The sequence below is a fragment of the Hemiscyllium ocellatum genome, chromosome 7 (genome assembly GCF_020745735.1).
Source record: "Hemiscyllium ocellatum isolate sHemOce1 chromosome 7, sHemOce1.pat.X.cur, whole genome shotgun sequence".
Lineage (NCBI taxonomy): Eukaryota > Metazoa > Chordata > Chondrichthyes > Orectolobiformes > Hemiscylliidae > Hemiscyllium > Hemiscyllium ocellatum.
The window spans coordinates 100,465,603-100,488,538 of NC_083407.1; the positions used below are offsets into that span (position 1 = coordinate 100,465,603).

At 38.2% G+C, this 22,936-nt stretch overlaps 1 protein-coding gene across 3 annotated transcripts in view; it reads left to right on the forward strand.

The window, feature by feature from the left end:
* The window catches only part of LOC132817243 (double-stranded RNA-specific editase 1-like), a 332,434-nt gene that overhangs the window by 92,848 nt on the left and 216,650 nt on the right, over positions 1-22,936 (forward strand). For all 3 annotated transcript variants that reach the window (XM_060827594.1, XM_060827596.1, XM_060827595.1), the window contains exon 2: positions 5,117-5,161. In XM_060827594.1, coding sequence (XP_060683577.1) covers positions 5,117-5,161 — 45 coding nt within the window. The remainder of the gene's footprint in view (positions 1-5,116; positions 5,162-22,936) is intronic.

Genomic DNA, 22,936 nt, shown 5'->3' on the forward strand with positions numbered 1-22,936 from the left:
CAACCTCCATCTAATAAGACGACCATGGTAGTTGACTCTGTTAAACATTGCCCTGGTGTAACTCTGACCTCATTGTGGCACCTGGCTGCATTTGCTGCAGAGGAAGACAGTGGGCTAAAGGCACGATTTGTTGCCCTCTGTTTTTTCTGGGCTCTCTTGTCAGCCAGCTGAGCTTGGTGTTTTTTGATCATCTCTTGCGATGTCCTTCCAGAGAGTCTCTCGAGGTCATGGCTGTCAGCAAGCATTTTTCCCATCAGTGTGCTGTCTTCATATCTTGACTGGAAACAGGGGTCTGAGAAATTTGTTTTAGATAGCATCTTTGTAAGATTTTCTTGAGGACCACTTTTTAATTTGCAGGGCTTTTCTTTTGTTTTCACTTATTAAAAGATGTAATTATTTAGCAGCATTACTTTTTTGTGTTGATTTTATTAAAGGATTTTCTTCTTTAGATAAACAAGCACAAGTATCAACAAATCATGCATACGTTGTTAAGCATTTGAATTTGAAACTTAACATGAAAATGTTTTATTTTATTGCAAATGAATCTTCCATGCTGTCTTTTTTATGCATTCACAATGTAAAATGGTTAAATGTAAATCTGATGCTACATTAATCATGATTTTCATGGGATTGTTTCTGTTCCTGTGAAAAAGTAGCAGCTTCCTGAAAACTTGCATAAACATTGAATGTAAGTTGCTGATAATCACCTGCTGAAATAGTTCATACATTATCTACCTATTTGTCTTTTGTGCCTCGATACACCAGAAATATTTAAGGTCTCAGCTCCTCCGCATGCTTTCCCATAACAAAAAACCCACTTGTATGGACTGTCAGAGATGTAGTGCTTCCTGTCTTCTATAAAGTGGTTCGATCACCTTGACAGTGATGTATTGAGTTACATATGTGTAAGGTTTAGGTACCTCTCAGTTAAATTACTGGATTAACAGGTATTCTGATCCAGTGCCTGCTAACTCCTCCCGTGTGCTATTTCTCACTGCCACTGCACTGATTCCGTTGCCCCAGTGCATGAGTTGTGTACACGCCTGGCAGATCACTATGGCTTTACATCATCTTCCCACCAACACCCATCCAACATTCAGGCTCTGTTTCCTGCTGTCACCCCCCCCCCCCCCCCCCCCCCCCGCAACAAACTGTCTGCACCCTTTTGCCGGATGGGTGCTCACCTTGTTGATTAACCCATTTCTCCAGCCTTATGAAACACACACCGTCATCGGCACCTGAAACTGGTCACCATAATTAGTCCTGCACCATCAATTATTGGTTCCTTCCCCAAAACTTTTCTGATCACAGATTCTGTGCCTTGGACAACAGAGCAGGAAAAAGACCTTGTTGGAGTGAAGCAGCTGTAACAGCCACTATAACTGGAGGAACTGCTCATCTCACATTCTATCTCTATATAGGCTTAGTCATCACTATGATTGAACTTCTCGGCTTTTGGGAGGTTTTCAAGCTCTGTATTTGCCCCACGGCCCCATGTATGTTCAACACTGATATTCTTGTAGCAGGGGAATGGATTCTCAGGAAGTCGTGGCCTAATGGCTAGTTCACAATACGGGAGTCTTTGGGTTTAAAGCTTTAATCCATTTGATGGACTTGGCCAAGCCAGTTTAGACACTGTATGCTGATGGAGTTGGCTTGCACCAGAATCTTTAAGGTGGTGACCTTCCCTGCAAAGAGTTTCTGAGGATAAATCTGAGACTGAAGGTGCAAATTGTTCAGCCTCTCAGTTCCCCCCGCATGAACAGTAATCACTTTGTTCGTGACATCTATATCTTCAGATTGAATGTATAGAATGAAAAGAGTGCAAACTTGGGCAAAACAGCAGCTGCTTATATAATAGTTGTTGCCACTGAATGATTAACTTGTTATTATAACTCTTTTAGAATCATTGAATAATACTGTAAAGTTTTTAGATTTGTGTGTAGTAATTAGAATAATGATACCACTGTGATTGCGAATTCATCTTTCTTATAATAGCTTTGTGGCTTGTGTTACTGCTTGTGATTTTACCTGATTGATCTTCCTGTGGAGATAATTTGGGTTACTTCTCTGCGTACCTTTACCTTGTGTTGACAATATTTGCAAGTTTTAGAAGCTGTGGAATCGGACTGTCCAGTTGTCACAGCTGACTCGATCTTGGGTGTGGTATCTTGTAATTTAAGTCATGTTTCTACATGCCTTTATGATCTGTGTGAAACCTGCTGAATGATATCAAGTTCCTCCTTTTTCTGTGTTAAGGAATTGAGGTTTTCACTTGTCATAGGATGAGTCTGCAGTAGGCATAGTTTCTAGGCTCTACTGCACCATCTTGTGGTTATTCTGAAATATGACCTTTTGAGAAATTGTCTTCTGATTTGATATCAGAACATGTTTCTGCAGATTGTTGTCTGAATAATTAGTCAATGACGGTGTTTCTTTGACCAAATTATTTGCAAATTCTAATGTTAGAACTGATTTGGTCAATGTCTTGCAGAATTATTTTCGTGCATTTCAGGTGATGATGCATTTCAGGTGATGATGCTGTCTTTTAACATGAGGAACCCAAGGTCCCAGGTTTATTATTCTGATAGTGTTCTCGTTTTTGTCAGTACAATTCCTGATTTTTAAGTCCTGATTTTTTTTTTCCCAAAGCTAAGACTTGCTAATATGTGCAACAGCTACACTCTGCTTGAAGAGATGACCAACATGTAGATGGTTCAGTAAAATGAGGAATTTCAGAGGATATCCCAATGCAAAACATTGCAAGCCAGTTTTCTGTGTGATTATCATAGGCCTTGGAACATTTAACTCTCTTCCTCTCTCTGCATTCGCTGTCAGACCTCCTTAGTTTCTGCAAGATAGGCTTGAAGCCTGTTTGGTGTTCCTACCAACTCTAAGTTTGTACATAGGTAACATCTCTGGAGCTAATTTATTCATCTTCCCCCAAACCCCCGACTTTTTCCCCCTTATCATTGAAGACTCAACCAGCTATCCCAGTCTCACTTTATTGTGCAGTATTACAAAATGAATAATCATTGTTCCATCCATTTTATACATGTTATAATGTATATTTGAATGTAGAAGAAGTCATAATCAAGACCAACAACATAACGATTACTGCATTTCATTGGCTACGAAAGCTTTGGTTTATTTTGAGTTTGTGGAAGTTATGAATTCATATCATTCTTTGTTTCTAACCAAATGTGTCTCATTAGAAAGTTGAAATTTGGTTGTGACAGCTTCAGTCTGATGTAGCATTTTCACTTTGTAGAGATTGTGCAATGGTTGTCTGAAAATCAGCCAAACTTTGATGTATGAATCTGTATTGATTACAGATGTGTTTCTCGAGACTTGCCCCACATTATTTGTGAAGATATATTTTAAATGCATTGTTAGAAAAATGCGAAGACTCAAAGGTTCGCCTCCATTTGTGTTAGGTGATATTGTGATGGATATTATCTTTGGTTACCAGGATCAACCTGGAATAATCCAGGAGAGTCAAGTCTGGCTCGGCCTTGAAATAGTTGGTTAAACCAGTTGTGAAATGAAACATGTGAATTTCAATCTCTCAAGAACACCTTCAGCCTTGCATTTAGGATTCCTTCAAGCACTTGAAAGTTTTCTTCAATATTTTATGTGAGTGCAAGTTATCCTACTGTATTGATTTTGACTAGCTTTTTTAACCTTTTTGTCTCTATGTCGAATGTCCATGTCAATTCATGCTTCTGTCAGATGCAATGCTGATTAGACTATTCGGGTCTCTCATAAACTTGAGTACTTAAGTTATTGGTTCTTTGTTTTTCTGTTTGTAAAACTGCCAAAGCTAAAAGTTCTTGATTTCCTGTTATTCAGGAAGCTTCATTGACATGGGGGCAGTTCTGTTGAGGGAGATTATCAGATTTTCAGCATTTCGCACTTTCCAGTTGACTGCTTCCTTTGATCAGCAAAACATCCCCTCCCACACTGAATACTTAATAAAAGAGTATTGAACATAATGTAGTAGTTCTTTGATGAAAATGGAACATGGTTGCTTTGGAAACTTTTTGGGAAATCACCTTCTGAGACTTTGCCATTTCATGGATATTGAGGGGTTTAGAGACCAGAATTAGCAGATCGGCATATACTCAATTCTATGCACTTAAAGTATTCCTGTATGGCCTATCACAAAAATATCTTCAGTTCTTGTAAACTTTACTCCCTCAGTCATTGTTGAATATTATTAGCTTGTGAGGTTTGACCATTCTCCTCATTTTTGCACTGAAAAATGTTCTAATATGATAAGTACAATATATAAATGTTATCCAAAGCAAAAGTAATAATCTGCTGAGTTCCTTTACTTAGTTGGGAATTAACGACAAGGCATTTGCAGCATGTATCTTGATGCAAGAAGTGTTAAATTGTAATTAATTGCTGTAGATGCATTACAGTCTGACTCATCATTGCAGTATGCAGACAATCTTCAGAATGATGATGATGATTTTGACCATGACACTAATTGCACTTAATTCACTGAGTGCATTCATCATTTCCTGCTCTGGTTCAGCAGCAGTTCTATGTGCTTACGTGTGCACACTCTCCAGTATTGATGACCAATTCTTCAGCTGCCTGCGCTTGAAGCTGTGGAGTTTGCTCTTTAAAATTCTTGCTCTCCATCTCTTGGCTCCTTTTCCCCATAAAGCCTACCTCTTTGATCAAACTCTTCGCCATGTACCCCAGTATCGTCTTCTATTGTTTGGTGTTAATTTAACTTTATCACATTTTTGCAAATTACTTTGAGATTTTACATAATGATAAAAATTCTTGTCCTTGGGTTTATTGCAGCTTAAAAATAAGAATTTTGTTGTGAAGAGTTTTCATGATGACAAACTTTACCCTGCTCATTGAATATCATTGTTGCTTGTTTCAGTGGACTTGTCAAGTGTTTCTCCTGTCAATTGTGACCAATTTTTATTTTTAAAAATTGAATCGATGGAGCTTGAAAATACACTCAGCTCCTCGCAGTTAAATTTGTTTGTATCCTCAATTTAAACCTGAAATATTTTTATTCTTCAAATAACGTAGCAATACGTATGTTGTTATGCCATATTTATGACACAGTTGTTCTCTTTTTCTGCAGATCATTGCACTCAAGATATGTTTGGAAAGAAAAGGGACCAAGCAGGTATCTCAATAATTAATACGAGTTCAAAATTGGCAGCTGAAAAGTATCTGATTATATTGGTACTTGAGAATTTGTGCAGTAGTGTGAAGTCATTGCTATAAGTCCCTTTGCATTGTTCTGTTTCAGGTTTTAATGGTTGTTTCTTATGATACAGTGTTCTATTACTTAGTTGCATTGACACTTGTAGATCTTCATGCCCTTTCGAATCTGATAATAGAATGCTGAGCAGTCACTGATACTGGATAATTACTTCAAATAAATCATTATAAGGAACACCAAGGTATCAGAATATGATATACTCACCTAGAACTCTTCAACCTGATAAAAGTGGCTTGGCATCTCACCAAACTAACTTGTGAACAATACATGTCATGACCTTGATTGGTGTAGTGTGCTGGAAATCCAGCAGCACTATTCAACAGGTTGTCATAAGTGTGACATAGGGTAGACTTGATATCAACGATGATTAATGCCTGACTGTAACCACAATCTAAGATTAAAGAAACTTTCACCAGGTTTCATCAATGAAAAATGAACTATTTATTATAACAAACAAAACTGATGGTCATGTTCTCGTATGCAAGCTATATGTCTCAACTATACCCCTTTAAGTCAAAGTACATATTCATTCACATTCATTTGTACGGACAAAGCAGATGAGATGTACAGTTTTTTTTTAGCCATGTCATTGATTATAAATATAGACCAAAAAAAGCACAAAATCTGTGATCAGAGTCCAAACTAAAAAGAAAAACAAGGTAACTGTCTCTTAGTTCTTTTATGGTTTTTGGCGATGATATCACACTGTTGTCAACTTGGTAGTCTTCAGTTCTGCAGCTGATGATTTGGACCGAGGTCTTGGCTTAGTTTAGCAGCTCTTTTCCTAAAGTTTTTGTCGATTATTTGTTTTTCACTTACAGAGACAGCGATCTTGCCAGCAGGCCTTCTGGAAGTCTTAAGTCTCAACTGCCTCTCCTCCTGTTAATTCTGTGACAAACTGTTCTAAAACCAATCCATCAGCTGTTGCAGGCAGTTACTGACATCTGGTAGCTTTAAGACAGAAAATATGTCTCACAAATCCAACTACTTTTTGAAAAGAAAAGTCTTTCTGCATTGTGAAACGAAAGAATTAATATACAAACCTCTGTTTTCTGGTTTGCGCTTCCAAATAAAATATGAGTAGCCCTTACCGATTAGGACTGATTAGGAATGTTGAAGATGCACCACGTAAAGGAGCGATGATGCTGAAAAGATGCCTTCACCCTGAAGGTGCCATTCAGAGCTGTTCTACATGTAAAACTGAAAATGGTGATGATTATCCCAGGGTGCTTCCAGGAAATTATTGGATTTTGACTCCGAGCCAGAAAGGAGTTTTTTGGGGGGCAGATGTCCAAAGTACTTAGGGAAGAGAGAGATTCTGAATGGATTCTTGTGGAGGGTGGGCAGGGGATAATGGTAGGATTTAAGAAGGATAATTTAAGATATTGGCAAATAGATCAGAGGGAGGATTTCTTATCAGCAGAGTTATCATTATCTGAAATGCACTTCCTGAAAAAGTGATGGACTCAGGTTAATCGGCAACTTTTGAAAGGAGAATTGGATAAATGCTTGAAAAGTTAATATTTTTAAGACTATAGGCAAAGATTAGTGGAGCTAATTGGTTAACTGCACCAGTGTGATAGGCCAAATAACTGCCTTCTGTGCAGCATGATTTATGATGCACACCTTTTCTCTATACCTCGCAGAAGATTTATTAGTCTTATACATTTGGCTTAATTCTGACTTCAGGCCTTGAGAAAATAAATTAGGAAGTACTTGTGTTCATCAAAAATTGCTGGACAAGAGTGTTAGCAGGATGCAGTTTCGGCATGCGAATGGAAGTAAGGATACAGCTCAACTGTGATCTAATTGAATAGTAGGTAAAGCTTGAGGAACTGAATAATCTACTCTTGCTTGTCTCTATGTTCCCATGATTTCATGTCACTACCGAATATGAGTTCTTATGGGCAATCCTTTTCATTTAAGTAGCAGTCAGTGTCTGTCAGATTACTCATTCATTCAACATCTGCATATGTTTTGCAAGGTAGAGGATACAATTTCCATGTCTTGCATATACCACAACATTTCTGTCTTCCCTTCCTCTTGGTTTTTCCTTCCTCCACCCCCCCCACATAAACCTGACTCTCTGAAACCCTTTCCCAATGCCCCAAACACCAGGTCCACCTTTACTCACCTATCTGATTCTATCGAAGTGCTACAAGTAATTGAAAATGTTCATAACTTGCAAGCTTGTTGATATCTTGGGCTTTTAAAAGATAAGTTAAAATTTACTGGGCTTTTCATGTTAACTGAGTATGCTGAATTTCTTAATGCAAATGTATGGTTAATAAGTTAAGACTAAAAACATTCTACTAGTTTTTAGTAACTACTTTAAGGGTTTATTAATCTTCTGCAATTCAAGGACACCTGAATCCTTCTGCATCTCAGCTCCAAAATCTCCCCCCATTCAGATAATATTCATTTTTTAAACTATTCCTGCCAAAATTAACAATTTCACATTTCCCATCTCTTACTTAATTTGCCCCATCTTTGTCCAGTCACTTAGCCTGTCCATATCATTTTGTAGCTTTCTCATGCCCTCCTTATAACTTAGGTTCTGATTTATTTTTGTATTATCAACTTTTGGTCTCTTTGATCCAAGTCATTTGTATAAACTGTAAAATGCTGAGCCCTAAAACTCATCTTTGTGGCATACAATTTGTTATATCTTGTCAACCCATTTATGCCTGTTCTGTTTTCTATGAGCCAGCCAATCTTCTACCTTTGCAAAATATTGCATCCACACCATATAAAGCACAAGCACAGTATGTCTATGGTTTCCCTTTATCCAAAGCACATAATTCTTCCTCAAAGAAGTCCAATAACTTAATGAAACTATAGTTCCTTCTCATTAAATAATGGTGAGTCTGCTTGATTATTTTGAATTTTTCCAAGTGCCTGATGTAACATCATTAATAATAGCTTCTAACATCTTGTCAATGATAGATATTAAGCAAACTGGCCTATAGGTTCCTGCTTTTTGTCTCCCTTTTTGAATAAAGAAATTACATTTACTATTTTCCAATCTAAACAAAACTTCCTTGAATAATGAGAGTTTCGGCAATTTAAAACTCGAACGTTAACTGTCTTACGAGCCAATTCTTTTCAGGCTACAATGAAATTCATCAGGACCCAGGGACTTGTCAATCTGCAAATTTAACAGTTTGCTCAGTACTACTTCCCTGATTTTTGTAATCTTTAATTCTTTTCATCCTTTGACTTCCTGATTTATAGCTATTCCTTGGATGTACCTTCTATCCTCCATTGTGAAGGCTGATGAAAAATAGCTGTTAATTCAGATGTCTGCCATTTTTCCTTAATAATTCCCCAGGTTCAGTTTCTCAAAGACCAGCACTCATCTTAACTTTGTCAAATACCAGTAGAGGCTCTTAATATCTGTTTTTATATTTCAAGTAAATTTTCTCTTTGACTCTAATTCTTATCTCCCTGTTTGTTTTTTTTTGTAAAGATTTACTGTTTTTATATTCTGTCCAATCTTCTGGATCACAGAGACCATTTCTGGAGAAGGTGCGACCTTTCCAAGAATGGGACCAACATCCTTGTCAGAATATTTGCTAGTGCTTGTAGGGGGAGTTTAAACAAGTTCTTTTGGGGCAGAGGACACAATGTGTTAGTTCAGTAGCTGCACAGGATAACTTCAAAAAGGAACCAAGACACAGCAAGTTCAGCCATATTGTGTCTCAAGGGAATAAGGTAAGGTTATGGGCGTAGCATTGGAAAGTGGGACGACTGTGGCTGGGAATGTATTTTTAACAGTACAGACTTGATGGGCCAAAGGGCCTGTTCTGTACTGTGTGATTCTACGATTCTGACATATGTTTGCACCATTTTATACCTTTTTGTTGATAATGTCTTAACCCTTTTTTGTTCACCACCGATGCTGGGTCTGTCCTTTAGAAATTTGCTTACTTGGTGGCATCTATCTAGTCTGTATTATCTGGAAAACATCCCTAAAATGTGTACCACTGCATTGCTGTTAATTTGTTTCTTAACTTATTTTGCCCATTCACTTGAGCCAGCTCTCCTTTCATACCCTTATAATTATCCTGATCTAAGCCCTGGACTTGCTCCTCTCTCTCTCAAATTGAATGTAAAGTTCGCATCATAATTTTATTGTTACTTGGAGATTGTCTTCATTATGAAATCATGTATTTAATCATGTCTTTGCAGGATGCCAGATATCACCTGCTCTCTGGCTGGCTCCAGAACATGCTGTTCTAAGAAACTAGCCTCGAAATATTGTGTAAAGTGCTTGCTGAGGTTACATTTCATTTTATTTTGCAGTCTATTGAAAGAATACAACCTTGGTTGGTTATCATTGCACCTTTCTGACAAGCTTCTGTGATTGATTCCTTTATACTGCATCCTACCTTATGGTTCCTCTTTGGGGGCTAAAATACCACTCTTCCGTGTGACTTCTTGGCTTTATTATTTCTCATCTTTAACCAAACCACTTATGCGTGTTTCTAAACTGAAATCAGTTTAGAAACTCTATTCGACTAACCCCTACAGTATGGAAATAAGCCATTTGACCCAACAAGTCCCCACTGACCTTCAAAGTATCCCATCCAAACCCGTTTCCCTAACCTTTTACTCAACATTTCCCCTGATTAATGCACCTAACCTACCTGCACACAATGGGCAATTCAGCATGGTTAATTCACCTAACCTGCACATCTTTGGACTGTGGGAGGAAACTGGAGCATCCGGAGGAAACCCATGCAGACATGGGGACAATGTACAAACCCCGTACAGATAGTCGCCCAAGGCTGGAATTGAACCACTGGTCCCTGGTGCTGTCCATTAGAATGATTGATTAACAAGGTCAATCCTCCACCTTTTCCTCAGTCTGTCCTTTCTGAATGCCTCCCTCCCTCCAAATTCAGCTCCAAATCTATGCAATGTTGCAGCCCTTGTTTTTAGAATGGCAGTCAGATGATTGTTTATTTATATAGTGTGTTTCATATTTATGCAATCATTCAGTTTGACTTATTCTGTGCAAGCAGTATCAGTGGAGAACTGCTGAGATAGTGGTAATTAAATAGTTGAATATGTTTTATGCTTTCTACTGCTTAGTCATTTGGGAACATGTGTAATATCACATGAAGTCCTCATTCAGTAAAGTTTGATAATTATGTTAGCATTACCCAAGACAAAATCTTTGTTTGAAAACAGCATAGATATTATCTTTTATCAAAAGCACATCAGAAATGTGGCTTATTGACTCTGATTAAAAATTCTAAAGCTAAACAATTTATACTTCAACTTTATAGCCAAATAAAACTAAGAAATGTCTGCAAAGTGTTTGTGATCAAATCAATATCTTTATTGCACCAATGCTACTTTAAGTCACTATCTCATTCCATCAGGATCATTCCACACCCATTCCAAATCCTTTCATTTCTCGTGTATCACCCTTATCTGTATCCTTTTCAGTTTTTTACTGCAAACCCCATCTCCTATTGTGTCCTCACCCTAAATCCCCATGAAAATTGGCCCTAATACACCATTCATATTTCACTCCCATGCCATTTATCTCATCCTTACCTTGTCTAATCATATTCGAGAGTGAGAGTCGACACAATGTCTGATCGCAACTGAGAGGGAGAATCAGCATCTCCCTTGACTTAACAACAGGGAGAGATGGCACCCAGCCTGAAAGTAACTGAGGGGGAAGAGTCGGCATCTCGTCAAGGGTTGGTTTTTACTTTTCTCAGCAGGCTGAGGAAACCTGATCAGAAAAATGACCAAGTCCTGAAGGACAGAGCTGCCTGACATGGCCTGCGGCAGTTGGTGAGGGAATCAGCAAGAGTGGAAAATCCACTTCATGTGGTTGTCATCTTTCTGCCTGTCACTGATACATTTGTAATGACTGTAATAATAGGACTGGCCATTGCATAGTTGTTTTGGATACTATGTCCTGGTTTCATATTGAATGTACTTTGTGGCATGACCACTGTGTTAAATGTAATATATTTAGAAAGATCTAGGAACTGAAATGGGCCATCAAAGCAATGCAATCATTTTCAAATATAATTTGTCACCTCATGACCCAGCAATCTGCCATTGAGCCATGGTAACAACCACGGAAAAGTGCAAGATAACATAGTAGGAGCAGTTCTCGGCATACCAAAAGTTGCGTCAATCGAGTGAAGACAGCACAGTTACATGCATTCCAGAAAGTATAAGCAACATGCAGTAGGGCCAACCAGCAGGTCATTTCTAAGCCGTGCAGTCTTGCACAATCAGTGATGAATGGTAATGGACAGTTCAACATTTTAGTGGAGGAAGTGGCTTCACAAATACCCCTATCCCCAATTATATGGAGTGGAGGTGGGAAACACGTCAGTTCTAAGGACAAGGCTGAAGTTTTTTGCTCCCATCTTCAGTGGGAGTGCTGGGTGAGCGATCTCGATCTGCCTCCTCTTAGAGTCATGAAGATGTAAAGCATGGAAACAGACTCTTCAGTCCAACTTGTCCATGCACATATCCTAAACTAATCTAGTCCCATGTGCCAGCATTTGGCCCATATTCCCCTCAACCCTTCCTATTCATATACCCATCCAGATGTCTTTTAAATGTTGTAATTGTACCAGCCTCCACCACTTTCTCTGGCAGCTCATTCCATACGCACACCACCCTCTGCATGAAAACATTGCCTCTTAGGTCCCTTTTAAATCTTTCCCCCCCTCACTTAAAACTTATGCCTTCTAGTTCTGGACTCACCCACCCTGGGGAAAAAAAGACCTTGTTTATTTACTCAATCCTGTCCCTCACGATTTCATAAGGTCGTCCTTCGGCCATCAATGCTCCAGGGAAAATAACCCCAGCCTATTCAGCCTCTCCTTACAGTAATTCTCAGCCATTTCATACTCTGTGATATCAAGCAAAGGCTGAAGAAGCTATAGGTATTAATAACATTCTGCTAATAGTATATTGAAAATTTGCAATTGGAAACTAGATGTGCCCTTAGCGAAGCTGTTCCAAAACAGCTTCAACACTGGCATCTACAGGCTGTATGGAAAACTGCACTATGTACATTCATGTATTTGAGAAAGGACATACAGTCCTGGCAATGGAGGCTTTTCAAAAGAGATTTGCTGGATGATTCCTGAGATAAAGCAGTTGACTGATCAAGAATAGGTGAGTAGGTTAGGCAGGTTTTTAATTATTTGAGTTTAGAAGGACGAGGAATGATCTTATTGGAAAAAAAGAAGATTCTGATGGGGCTTGATAGGATAGATGTTGAGAAGGTGTTTCTAGTCGAGGATGAATCTCAAACTAGTTATAGAATAAGGGGACACTGATTTAAAACTGAGGTACAAAGGAATGTATTCTTCCAGAAAGTAATAAATGTCTTGGAATGCTTTACCTTAGAGTGTGGAAACTAGGTAATAAAATATTTCAAGAGGCCTTAGATAAATTTTTGAAATACCAAGGGTTTCAACCCTGTGTTGAGCTAGAATAAAATAGAATTGAGAGTTAGGGTAGATGAGCCATGATTTTATTGAATGGCTGGGCATACATGGGGACCCGATTGAACTACTGTTACTCCTATTTCTTAGGTTCTTCTAGGAATCTCCCCTCCATGCCAAACAGGACAAATCCAACATGGCCAATTATCGATCCATTAGTTTACTCTCATTCGTCAGGTCAGTGATGGACGAGATCATTGACAGTATTATAAAATTGATTTCCACAGCAATACCTGGCCCATTTGATGCTTAGTTTGGCTTCTACCAGGGCCATTCTGCTTCTGACATCATTACAACTTTGGCCCAAATATGGACAAAAGAACTAAACTCAAAAGGTGGTGCAAATGAATTGATGTCAAGACAACATTTGACTGAGTGAGGCACGGTGTAACTTGCCATCACACTGTTGTACCATTTCTTCTTGGCTGTCATAATACATTCTCAAACGTTTTGGTTTCCAACGTGTAAGAAATGCATTGAGCAGTCAAAACAACTGAAGGTGTTTGAGTTGTTTGCAAGCTCAGTAACTCATTCATTAGTAATTTCAAAATGCGCACATTTTCTGTAACTGTTCACATTCCAGAATTTGCGAGATTGGTGTGATGAAGCATTCCTGACGTCACCTTATCCATTTCAAGTTCACATGAAGGGCAGCACACTATTTAGGAGCAGGTGAATCTGTGCATCATTCCTGACTGCACTCCTGGAAGTCTACCTGCTAATTTTTTTTATTATTGCAATTGTGTATCTCATACAACTAAACAAAATGTAATTTCCCCTACTCATTGTCGTGAGGCTACTTCAGTGTTGGAACGCCAGTTATCTAGACAAGAAGAGAATATTCTATCAAATTCCTGACTTGTACAATTAGAAATTACATTAATAATTAACTCCACCATCCAATAAATAAACCCATTAATGGGTGATTGTAATATTTTATTAAAATGTTCCGGTATTGAGTATAATCAAGTTTACAAATTTTGTTCTATTTTATAGAAGCCATATTGAATAAAATGGGTTAGGATCATTTGTGATAGTACAGGCCAGTAATTCCATACATTTCCCTCTGTGATCTCATTTCAAGCCTTGAAAATTGCTGTGACCTTAAGGGAGAATTGTGAGAAGGAGTTATTAGAACTTTTGTCAGAGCTCTGTGGCAGTCATTGCTACATTTGAGCTCACAACCTCGAAATTTCTACTTGTGACTCCATTTAGAATCCCAACCCTCATTTGTATGTACAGACAAAAACTGGCATTGATTTTGAATTTGTGGTTCGTCGAGAAAAGAACAGTCTAACTGTTAGCATGTTATGACACCAGATGGTGCTCAAATTCAAGACCATAGCATTGTGAAATAAAGACGAACAATGCTCGGTATTCTTCAGACAGCATCTGTGGAAAGAAAAAATGCAGAGTTAACCCTTGGTGGTTGATCTCTTTTTCTCAACACATAGCGTTGTTCCCTGGATGAACAGATCTCTGGGTAACTATTTCCTGCTCACTAAAATTTGCTGATTTGAACACTGAAATTTTCAAATTAAAACTTGTAAATTTGCAAATACTGGCATAAAGAGGGAGAAGTGTTCACAAAGGCAAATGATGGACTATAAAATCAAAATGGAAAATACTGAAAAATAACAGGCAAGGCTGTTTTGTGCAGAAGGGAATGCTGTATATGATCGGAGGGCATGAGTCATTTAATAACAAATGGACTGAGAAATAAGAGATTAATGTAGAGGAACTGTGAATGGCAGCAGCAAAAACATTACTGGTACCTGCTATTCAAACATTATATTTTGCTTTCCGCCACCCCAGAAACATGGCCATTGTAAATCCACTGATGTGTGTATACATGAGTGTGGGCATTTCTGGATCCACAAGACATGATGGTGACAATGTGGTAATACCATTGGACAAGTAATCTCAGCCCTTAACTAATGTTCTGGAGACATGGATGTGAATCCCACGAGAGCAGATGGTGACATTTAAATTCTGTAAAATCTGAAAACAAGCCTAATGGAGACGATGTAATAATTGCTGATTGTTGTAAAAATCCAATTGGTTCATTAAGAGCTTTTTGGTACGAAAATCTGCTGTCCTTACCTGGTCTGGCCTCCATGTACCTTCAGACTGGCAGCAATGTGACCAACACTGAAATGGCCGAGGAAGCCACTCAGCTGACTCAAACCATGAAGTTTGGTAGAAGTAATGTAATTGGAGAAACGACCAATCATCAAATGGGCACCAAGTCAACAACAGCAAGCTCAGTACTGTTGATGCTGCGAAGTTCTCTGGTATAATTAATATCTTTAGCTTGTCCCAGATTGGTACAGCAACTTCTAAACTATGACCTCTACCATCTGGAAGATGAGGGGCTGTTGATGTGTGGGAACACCTCATTGACCATAAGATGTAGGAGTAGTACTCTGCCATTTTGCCCACAGAGTGAGCTCCACCGTTCAATGAGATTGTGTCTGATTTGATAATGCTCTATCTTCCTGCCTCTTTCTTCTTGCCCCATTCCCTGGGGCTGATGAAAAATCTGTCTGTCTCAGCCTTGAATACACTTAATGACACAACCTTGACAGCCTTCTCCAGAAAACAATCCCACTATTCACTCCCCTTTGGGAGAAGAAATCCCTCCTCACTTCTGTGTTAATTGTGTGACCTCTCTTTTTGAGATGTATGTCCTTTGGTCCTTGATTCTCCCACAAAAGGCAACAATCTCTTTCCATCCATCCTGTCAAGTTCCCTAAGAATCTTTTATATTTCAATAAGGTTGCTTTTCCTTCTCCTAAGTTCTAGACCAATTCATCCCCTTCAAATAGCACTGGTATTTGGTTTCAGCTGAGTTAACTCTCACCTGTCTCCAATGCCAGTGTATCTTTCTGTCGGTAAGGTGACCATAACTGTTCATAGTACTCCAACTGTGATCTGACTAATGCTTTGCATTGTTTTAGCAAGACTTCCCCATTTTTCTACTCCATTCCCATGGCAATAAAAGCCAGCGTTCCATTTACCTTGCCTATTAGCCACTAAATTTCTGTGCAATCTTTTTTCTGATTCATGGTCTCCTAAATAGCTCTGTTCTGTAACTTTATGCAGTCTTTCTCCATTTAAATAATATTCAGCTCCTCTACTTGCCACAGTGCAGACTCTCATATTATTTTGTCAGATGGAATACTGTCCACTTGCCTGTATTCCTTTGTGTCCTCCTCACCACTTGTCTTCCCGCCTACTTCTTTGTCATCCACAGATGTGGCTAAAGTACATTTACCTTCTTCATCCTAATCATGAAGATACATTGTGAATAATTGTAACCCCCGCATTGATCCTGAAAGTGTCCTCCCCCTCCACTTATCCCAATTCTCTCCCATCTATTACTTAGACCTCTATCCATGCTAACATACTACATCTATCACCACGGATTTTTATTAAATAGTCTAATGTGTGGTACCTTATCAAGTGCCTTTTGGAAATTGAAATATATTAAATCCACTGTTTCACTTTATCTATTCTGCTTGTTATCTCATTAACCAGTTTTAGGAAATATTGGTTATTGATTTCTCCTTCATGAGGCTGTGCTGATTGTACTTGATCACATTAAATATTTCTAAATGCTCTGCGATTGCATCCTTTATAGTAGACTCCAACAATTCACCCATTACAGGCATTAAGTTAACTGGTCTATAGTTACCTGTCTTTTTGTCTCCCTCCTTTAAGTAAAAAATGTCACACTGATAGTTTATCCAGTCCTCTGGGACTTCTGCAAAATCTAAGGATTCCTGCAAATTTCCTACTAGTGCATCTCTGTACCTACTTACTTTTGTGTCCTAGGATGCATCCTGAGAGGTTGTGGGGAGTTACCAGTTGCTTAACCCCATATAATTTCCCGAACACTACTTCTCCACTGACATTACTGTTGTTACTTTCTCCCTCTTTTTGCCCCTTGACTATTTCATAGTTTTGGAATGCTGTTAGTGTCTTACACTATGAAGACTGATATAAAGTTTTTTTTTGACTTCTCTGCTAGTTCCTGGTTTCCCATGATTATTTCCCCAGCCTCATTCTCAAAGGGGCCTATGTTCACCTTGGGCTTCCTTCTTTGTTTTTAAGATTTGAAAGAAGCTGTTGGCTTCATCTTGATACTACTTGCAAGTTTACCTTTAAAGTTTATTTTCTCCTTCTTTCCATTTTTTTTTGTTATCTTTTGTTGACTTTTAAAACTTTCTCAATCCTCTGTTTTACTTATTCAATGGTGGAATGGACTTCTTGGGGACAAATGGCTTTCTTTGCTCCTCGTCTTCAAGTTTTGTGAAGTCTCATGCTGCAGGCCTTCTCAAGGAACCTAAAGTCGGGTCTGGAGCTTCCAAGATTCCATTTCAGTCCTCCTATCAGATTATGGCAGTAAGATATAAATGAGCTTGTTGGCTCATTTCAGAGGGCATTTAATTCAGCAGATCTGGAGTCACTTGGACTAAATTAGGCGAGGATTGCAGATCTACCTTCAGTAAAAGACTTAAGTGAACCAGATGGGTTTTTTAAAATAATCAACGATGTTAACTTTTACATTTGAATTACATGTCAGCTTTTAATGTCAGATTTCACTACCTGCTTTGGTGGATATCGAATCCGTATCCAGAGCATTAACTATACTGGTCCAATGATAATACCACTTGACCACTACTTCCCCGAAGTATGTCATTAGTAAAAAAGGTTTGGCTGATTAAGGGCCACAATTGGTGCATGAATTCTTTGTGTAGTTTGTGTTATATACTGCTTGCATTCTCTGAATACCCCCTTGGAGAGCCATGCAGCAAAGAGAAAGCTTGAGAAATAAATACTGTTAATTTTCCTAGCTTCTGTTCAGTAAAAGAACAGTGGTCAAGGAATTGATTGTTAATGCTGTAATTAGAATGCTGGAAATGATTCAGTTTTAATTACAAGTTAAAGGCATGCAAGAATGCAGAGAGTAGTTAATTATTTGCAATCCTTTCTTCCCTGGTTGATTTAACAAGTAGTTTACAATGTGAAGACCAACTTTTGTGTTTTGTGAAGAATGTTTTGTGGTACAATTAAAGATAAATAACAGTTCATGGAGACACTTGAAGCAAGTCATAGGTGACACAAAGGACACCTAATTGTATTCTGTTGTGGTACTTAAGATAAATCTAACAAATGTATGTTGTACTTGTGTCAGTATCTTTTCTAAAATGCCTTCTACTTAACTGAACTCTTTTTATTAACTCTGGCTGCTGTCCAGTCCATTACAACAAACATTTCATCAGCAGCTGAGAAAGGCTTAAACCATACTAAATTAAGGAATAATTATATAATGCTTAGTGAACTTGTGCAATGAGTTGCACTGGTTTGAATAAGTGCATATTATGATTTATTGGAAATTGGAATGGTTTAAGTCTTGTTCTGGGAATGGAGATTACATTTGTTGATAATTGGTTTTTCCCCCAAAAAGTGTTTCAAGACTTTTCTGGATTGCATCTGACTGGTATTGTAAAGTGGCCCTTCTGAGTGCAAGGAGCAATGCTGGATCTTGTTTATGAAAATATCTTCGTTCCATCTCAATCTATCCGCAGCAATTCGCAAGTAGTTGACAGTCTTCAAGTTATCCTTAGTATCTACGTTTAACTGCAAACAATCTTTTAGAATCTCTTTAGATCATTACAGTACAGCAGTTTTCAAGAATTGTCCAGGTTGGGAGCTACAAATGACAGGCATGGTTTATGACACCCAAATAAATAGCAGTGAGACATTCAAAATCACTGTATCTAACGATATTTGTTTTCTGAAGAAGTAGCACTGTTTTCATTTAGTCAATGTACGCTGGATTACCTAGTTGTACGTTAGTATCTTGTGTGCAACTGTTTGGATATTCTGGAGTATAAAACTGCATGGGAGGCCTGCACGAGCAGATTCAGACCTTTTCCAGTGAACCCAATAAAATGGCATTTTGTAATTCGATTTACTGTCACGGGCTGACAGCATATTTCACAATTTGGTGGTGATACAATCTTGAATGAGCAGTTCTAGTTTATCATTCTTACCACTGTACTTCTGTCCTGATTTAATTATTGACTGCTTGGAACTCCGTGTCACTGATTTGACTGCCTTATATGCATACCCTCCTCACTTTTTTTTAGTTTATATTTTATTTGTGATAACCTAACTTTTTATGTCATGTTTTCAAAATGTAAAATGTTGGAGTGTTAACATCCTTGTTTATGTGGCAGTAAATGAGATTGATTCACCCTCCTCTGGCCATTATGACTCACTTACCATTATAACTCATTCAGTGACCAGGGACTGATGTTTGTTATGTGCTTTGTGCTTCGCATTGTTTAACTGGTGAAAAGTATAACTAGGGCAAAGTGCGGATTGCAGGCAGCCTCATTCCTGATGAAGGGCTTATGCCCGAAACATCAACTCTCCTGCTCCTTGGATGTTTCCTGACCGGCTGTGCGTTTCCAGCACTGCACTCTTTGAAAAGTGTAACTTGGCCAAGACTGGATGTTAATTATGTGGTCTGGCAACTCAGCATTACCAGAGGAAAATCTGCACTTGCTTTTCTGGTAGGAATTTAATCCCCTAAGTTCGACATTTTTGCTTGGAATTCGGAAACTTGAATGCAAGCACAGACGCAGTCTTTCTTCAGAATTCAAAACTACATTTGCTTTTCATAAAATTTAAACCTGACCGAATTATGGGCTGAATCATTTGATTGCTCACTCAGTGGTCAAATTGTCGTATGTTTCCTATTAACTTTGGAACATAAGATTCCTACTTCTGTTCATCACTGTTTAAAATTTGAGTCAGCCTATGTGTAATCATTTCAGTCACTTGGTCATTGTATCAAAATAATTCTCATTATTTAGCTTCCTTTTGAATAGTTAGACAAACTATTGTTATTTAATTATCTCCAAAGATAAAACCAGGCATTAAAAAATATAATTTTATACTTTAAAAATGTCTCAAATATTTGATTTGTTGAATTTTGGTCTTTTGTGCATTTCAATTTGAAACTGCCTTTTGTCAATTGCCCTGTTTCATTGAGTATAATTGTTCAAAAGGAAGGTAACTGATGAGAATTATTTTGAGTATTTTAACACAGACTTAATGATCTTTTGCAATTTTGCACACATTGATTTCATTTTGCTTTGGGATTATTTTCAATGAGTCTTTCTAATGTATTCTATTTTGAGCTGAGTGAATAGCACTATTTCAACTAATTGACAGTAAGCTTCTCCATATGATAGTGAAACCAGATGGAAGAGACAATTTGAAGTTTTTGTGCAAACCAAAAGAATTTAGCATTCTTGTTTGTTCAGTGGAATTGCTGACTAGAAAGAAAAATATATCCAGCTGAGGGCATTAAACCTCCTCTTGTGAAGTACTTCAGGTGAGGTATTATGTCTGATATTGAGCAGAATTCTGAGCAAGTCTTTCCCTTAAGTTTTCACATTATTTGGAATGAAGTGTTACTTGTGACATTGAACTTTGGAGAAACATCAGTTATGTTACTAAATCTATAACTTCCATTAGAAATGCATTAATTAGTTAAACAAAAGGCAATCTTTATTGGACAAAGAATAGCAAGTAACATTTGAAGATGTTAGCGAAATGTGGAACTGTAAAGGATTTAATACAATAATTGTGAGTTCATTGAGTTTTCAGGGCAGAGCAAAGCTTAATAAATACTGAGTTACTCTTCAAAAACAACTGATTGAATAAATTTTCCAAGTGACAATCTGAACATATCAGGTTTTAAAGGAACATTAAAATTCTGGAAGACACTCAGGAACGATTAAAATGATTCCAGATTTTAAACTGTTATGGCTGTTGTGCTACACCTTTTCATGGGAGAAAAAACAATGGTCATCTAGGCTTTTAGAAAACTGAAGATAAAGAAATGATGTAGATCTAAGCAGGTATGAGTAAACTTTCAGACTTGTGAGTGCGACAAACAAGTTGACAAAATCAGCCAGTTATAGATAATTTGGTCAGATTCTGAACAAACCAGTTGCTGTCTATGGAAATGAATAAACATGTGGAGTTTAAGCTGTATAGGTGGATGATTGATGAATGATACAATAATTAATAAAGCTTCATGATTTTCAAGACTTGAATCTGCTTGCTGCATGTTTTCTTACACTGTTACTTCATTCTGTATTCCATAAAGTATGTAATGTACTTTTTCATGACAAAAGATCTATAATGACACCTTTTCCTGGAGTGTCTTCAATGAGACAGGACATTGCAAAGCACTTTATAATGGTGTAAGTGTTAAAGAAGAATGCAGTAGATGAACAAACGTAATCTCAAGTTTGGTGAAAGATGTGCAGAGGCAGAGGTTTTATGGAATAAATTCAAGGATACAGAGCTGGGCAACTGAAGGCATGGGTTTTAATGATGAAGTGAAAGCAATGCGGATACACAAAATGTTGAATCCAAGAAATAGTAGTTGAGGAAGTTGAGAGACAGAGTGTGTTTAAGAGGTGAAGCTGAGGTTGGGTGTTAGCATCAGAACTTGGTTGAAGCTTGATTGAATGATAAAATCTGCATATATAGGCAGGTCTTTGATAACTTGTGATCCAGCTACTGTTTCATCAAAATGTGTTAAAGTCTGACTTGATTTTGTCAACTTTGGGACAGACACTGGTGTTGAAGGACCTTGTCACTCATGCTATAGTTTTGTTTTGTTTGCACACTTTACAAATACACCTTCACTATGGGGATACAAAAGCAGAACATTGCTGTGCTGGAAATTGAGGGGAGAAATAGTGATGAGTCAAGTTTCAATTATGTCCAACTTCAGTTCCACTGAAATTATCAGTGATAAATCCAAGATTATCTTAAATGCCAGTTATAACTCCAGATTAGCTGAACTTGTGCAAATCTGTCACACAACTGCATTTACCAGTGAGAGTGAAGTCAGGCTGTAGAAGAACATAAAATCATGGAGTGCTGAATAGGTCGGCATTTGACATTCAGATCTCATTGTGAAAGGATGTGTGGTTTTGAGCGTGGCTGAACCTTGGGGGAGAAAAGTTAGTGTTAATTTGGAGAGAATGTAAAGTTGATGCAGCAAGTGGAAAACTAGCACGTGGTGAAAAAAGGACATTATTGTGATGGTCAACCATTATGAAAATCGAAGCGAGCATCTTGAAGCAGTCAGACTAGCAGACTATCTGTTCCCCCAAGAAGAGTAGCAGAACTGTTGGCTAATCTAACTAACTTCGTTCAAGGCAGTCCAAGCAAAAGAGTGTTTCAATCAGTGGTCTGATCCAGCAGCAAATAGAAGCTAGTCTTGCAAAGAGGCTCGATCGCCTGCAATGATGAATGACTGGATTTAAGGAAAGAGCTGAAAATGTGTTGCTGGAAAAGCGCAGCAGGTCAGGCAGCATCCGAGGAACAGGAAATTCGACCTTTCGGGCATAAGCCCTTCATCAGGAAATGATTTCCTGATGAAGGGCTTATGCCCGAAACGTCGAATTTCCTGTTCCTGGGATGCTGCCTGACCTGCTGCACTTTTCCAGCAACACATTTTCAGCTCTAATCTCCAGCATCTGCAGACCTCACTTTCTCCTCGTGGATTTAAGGAAAGGCATGGCATCGTGAAGATGAAACATAGAAAATGGAGGAGAACGCGATGCAGCCCATCGAGAACGCGATGCAGCCCATCAAGCTCACTGCACCATCATCGTGGCTGATTCTGTATCTCCATGCCATAATCTCTCCCTCTCCTGTGTACCTTGACATCTTTAGGCTCTGGAAATCTCTTTCTTAAATATATATTCAGTGTCTTGACTTCTTCAGCTTTCTGTGTTAAGAAATCCATAGGTTCACCATCCTCTGAGTGAAGAAATTTCTCCTCTTATTAATCTGAAATTATTTACCATGGTCCATGGTTCTGGGCACCCTCACCCCAACACTTGGACAAGGGAAACATTATCCTTCGCCCAGTCTAGTAAGCCCTGTCAAAAATCTTTTATATGTTTCAATTTAGGTGAGGGAATCAAAATCATTATCAAAATCCCCAACCAACACCAACTCTGTCAACCCAATGTCTCCTTGAGTAACAAACCTACTGTCTTCTCAATCATCAGTACATTCGCTCTTTATAAGTGCATTGTTCCTTGGGTAAGGAGACTAAAAATGCACACGA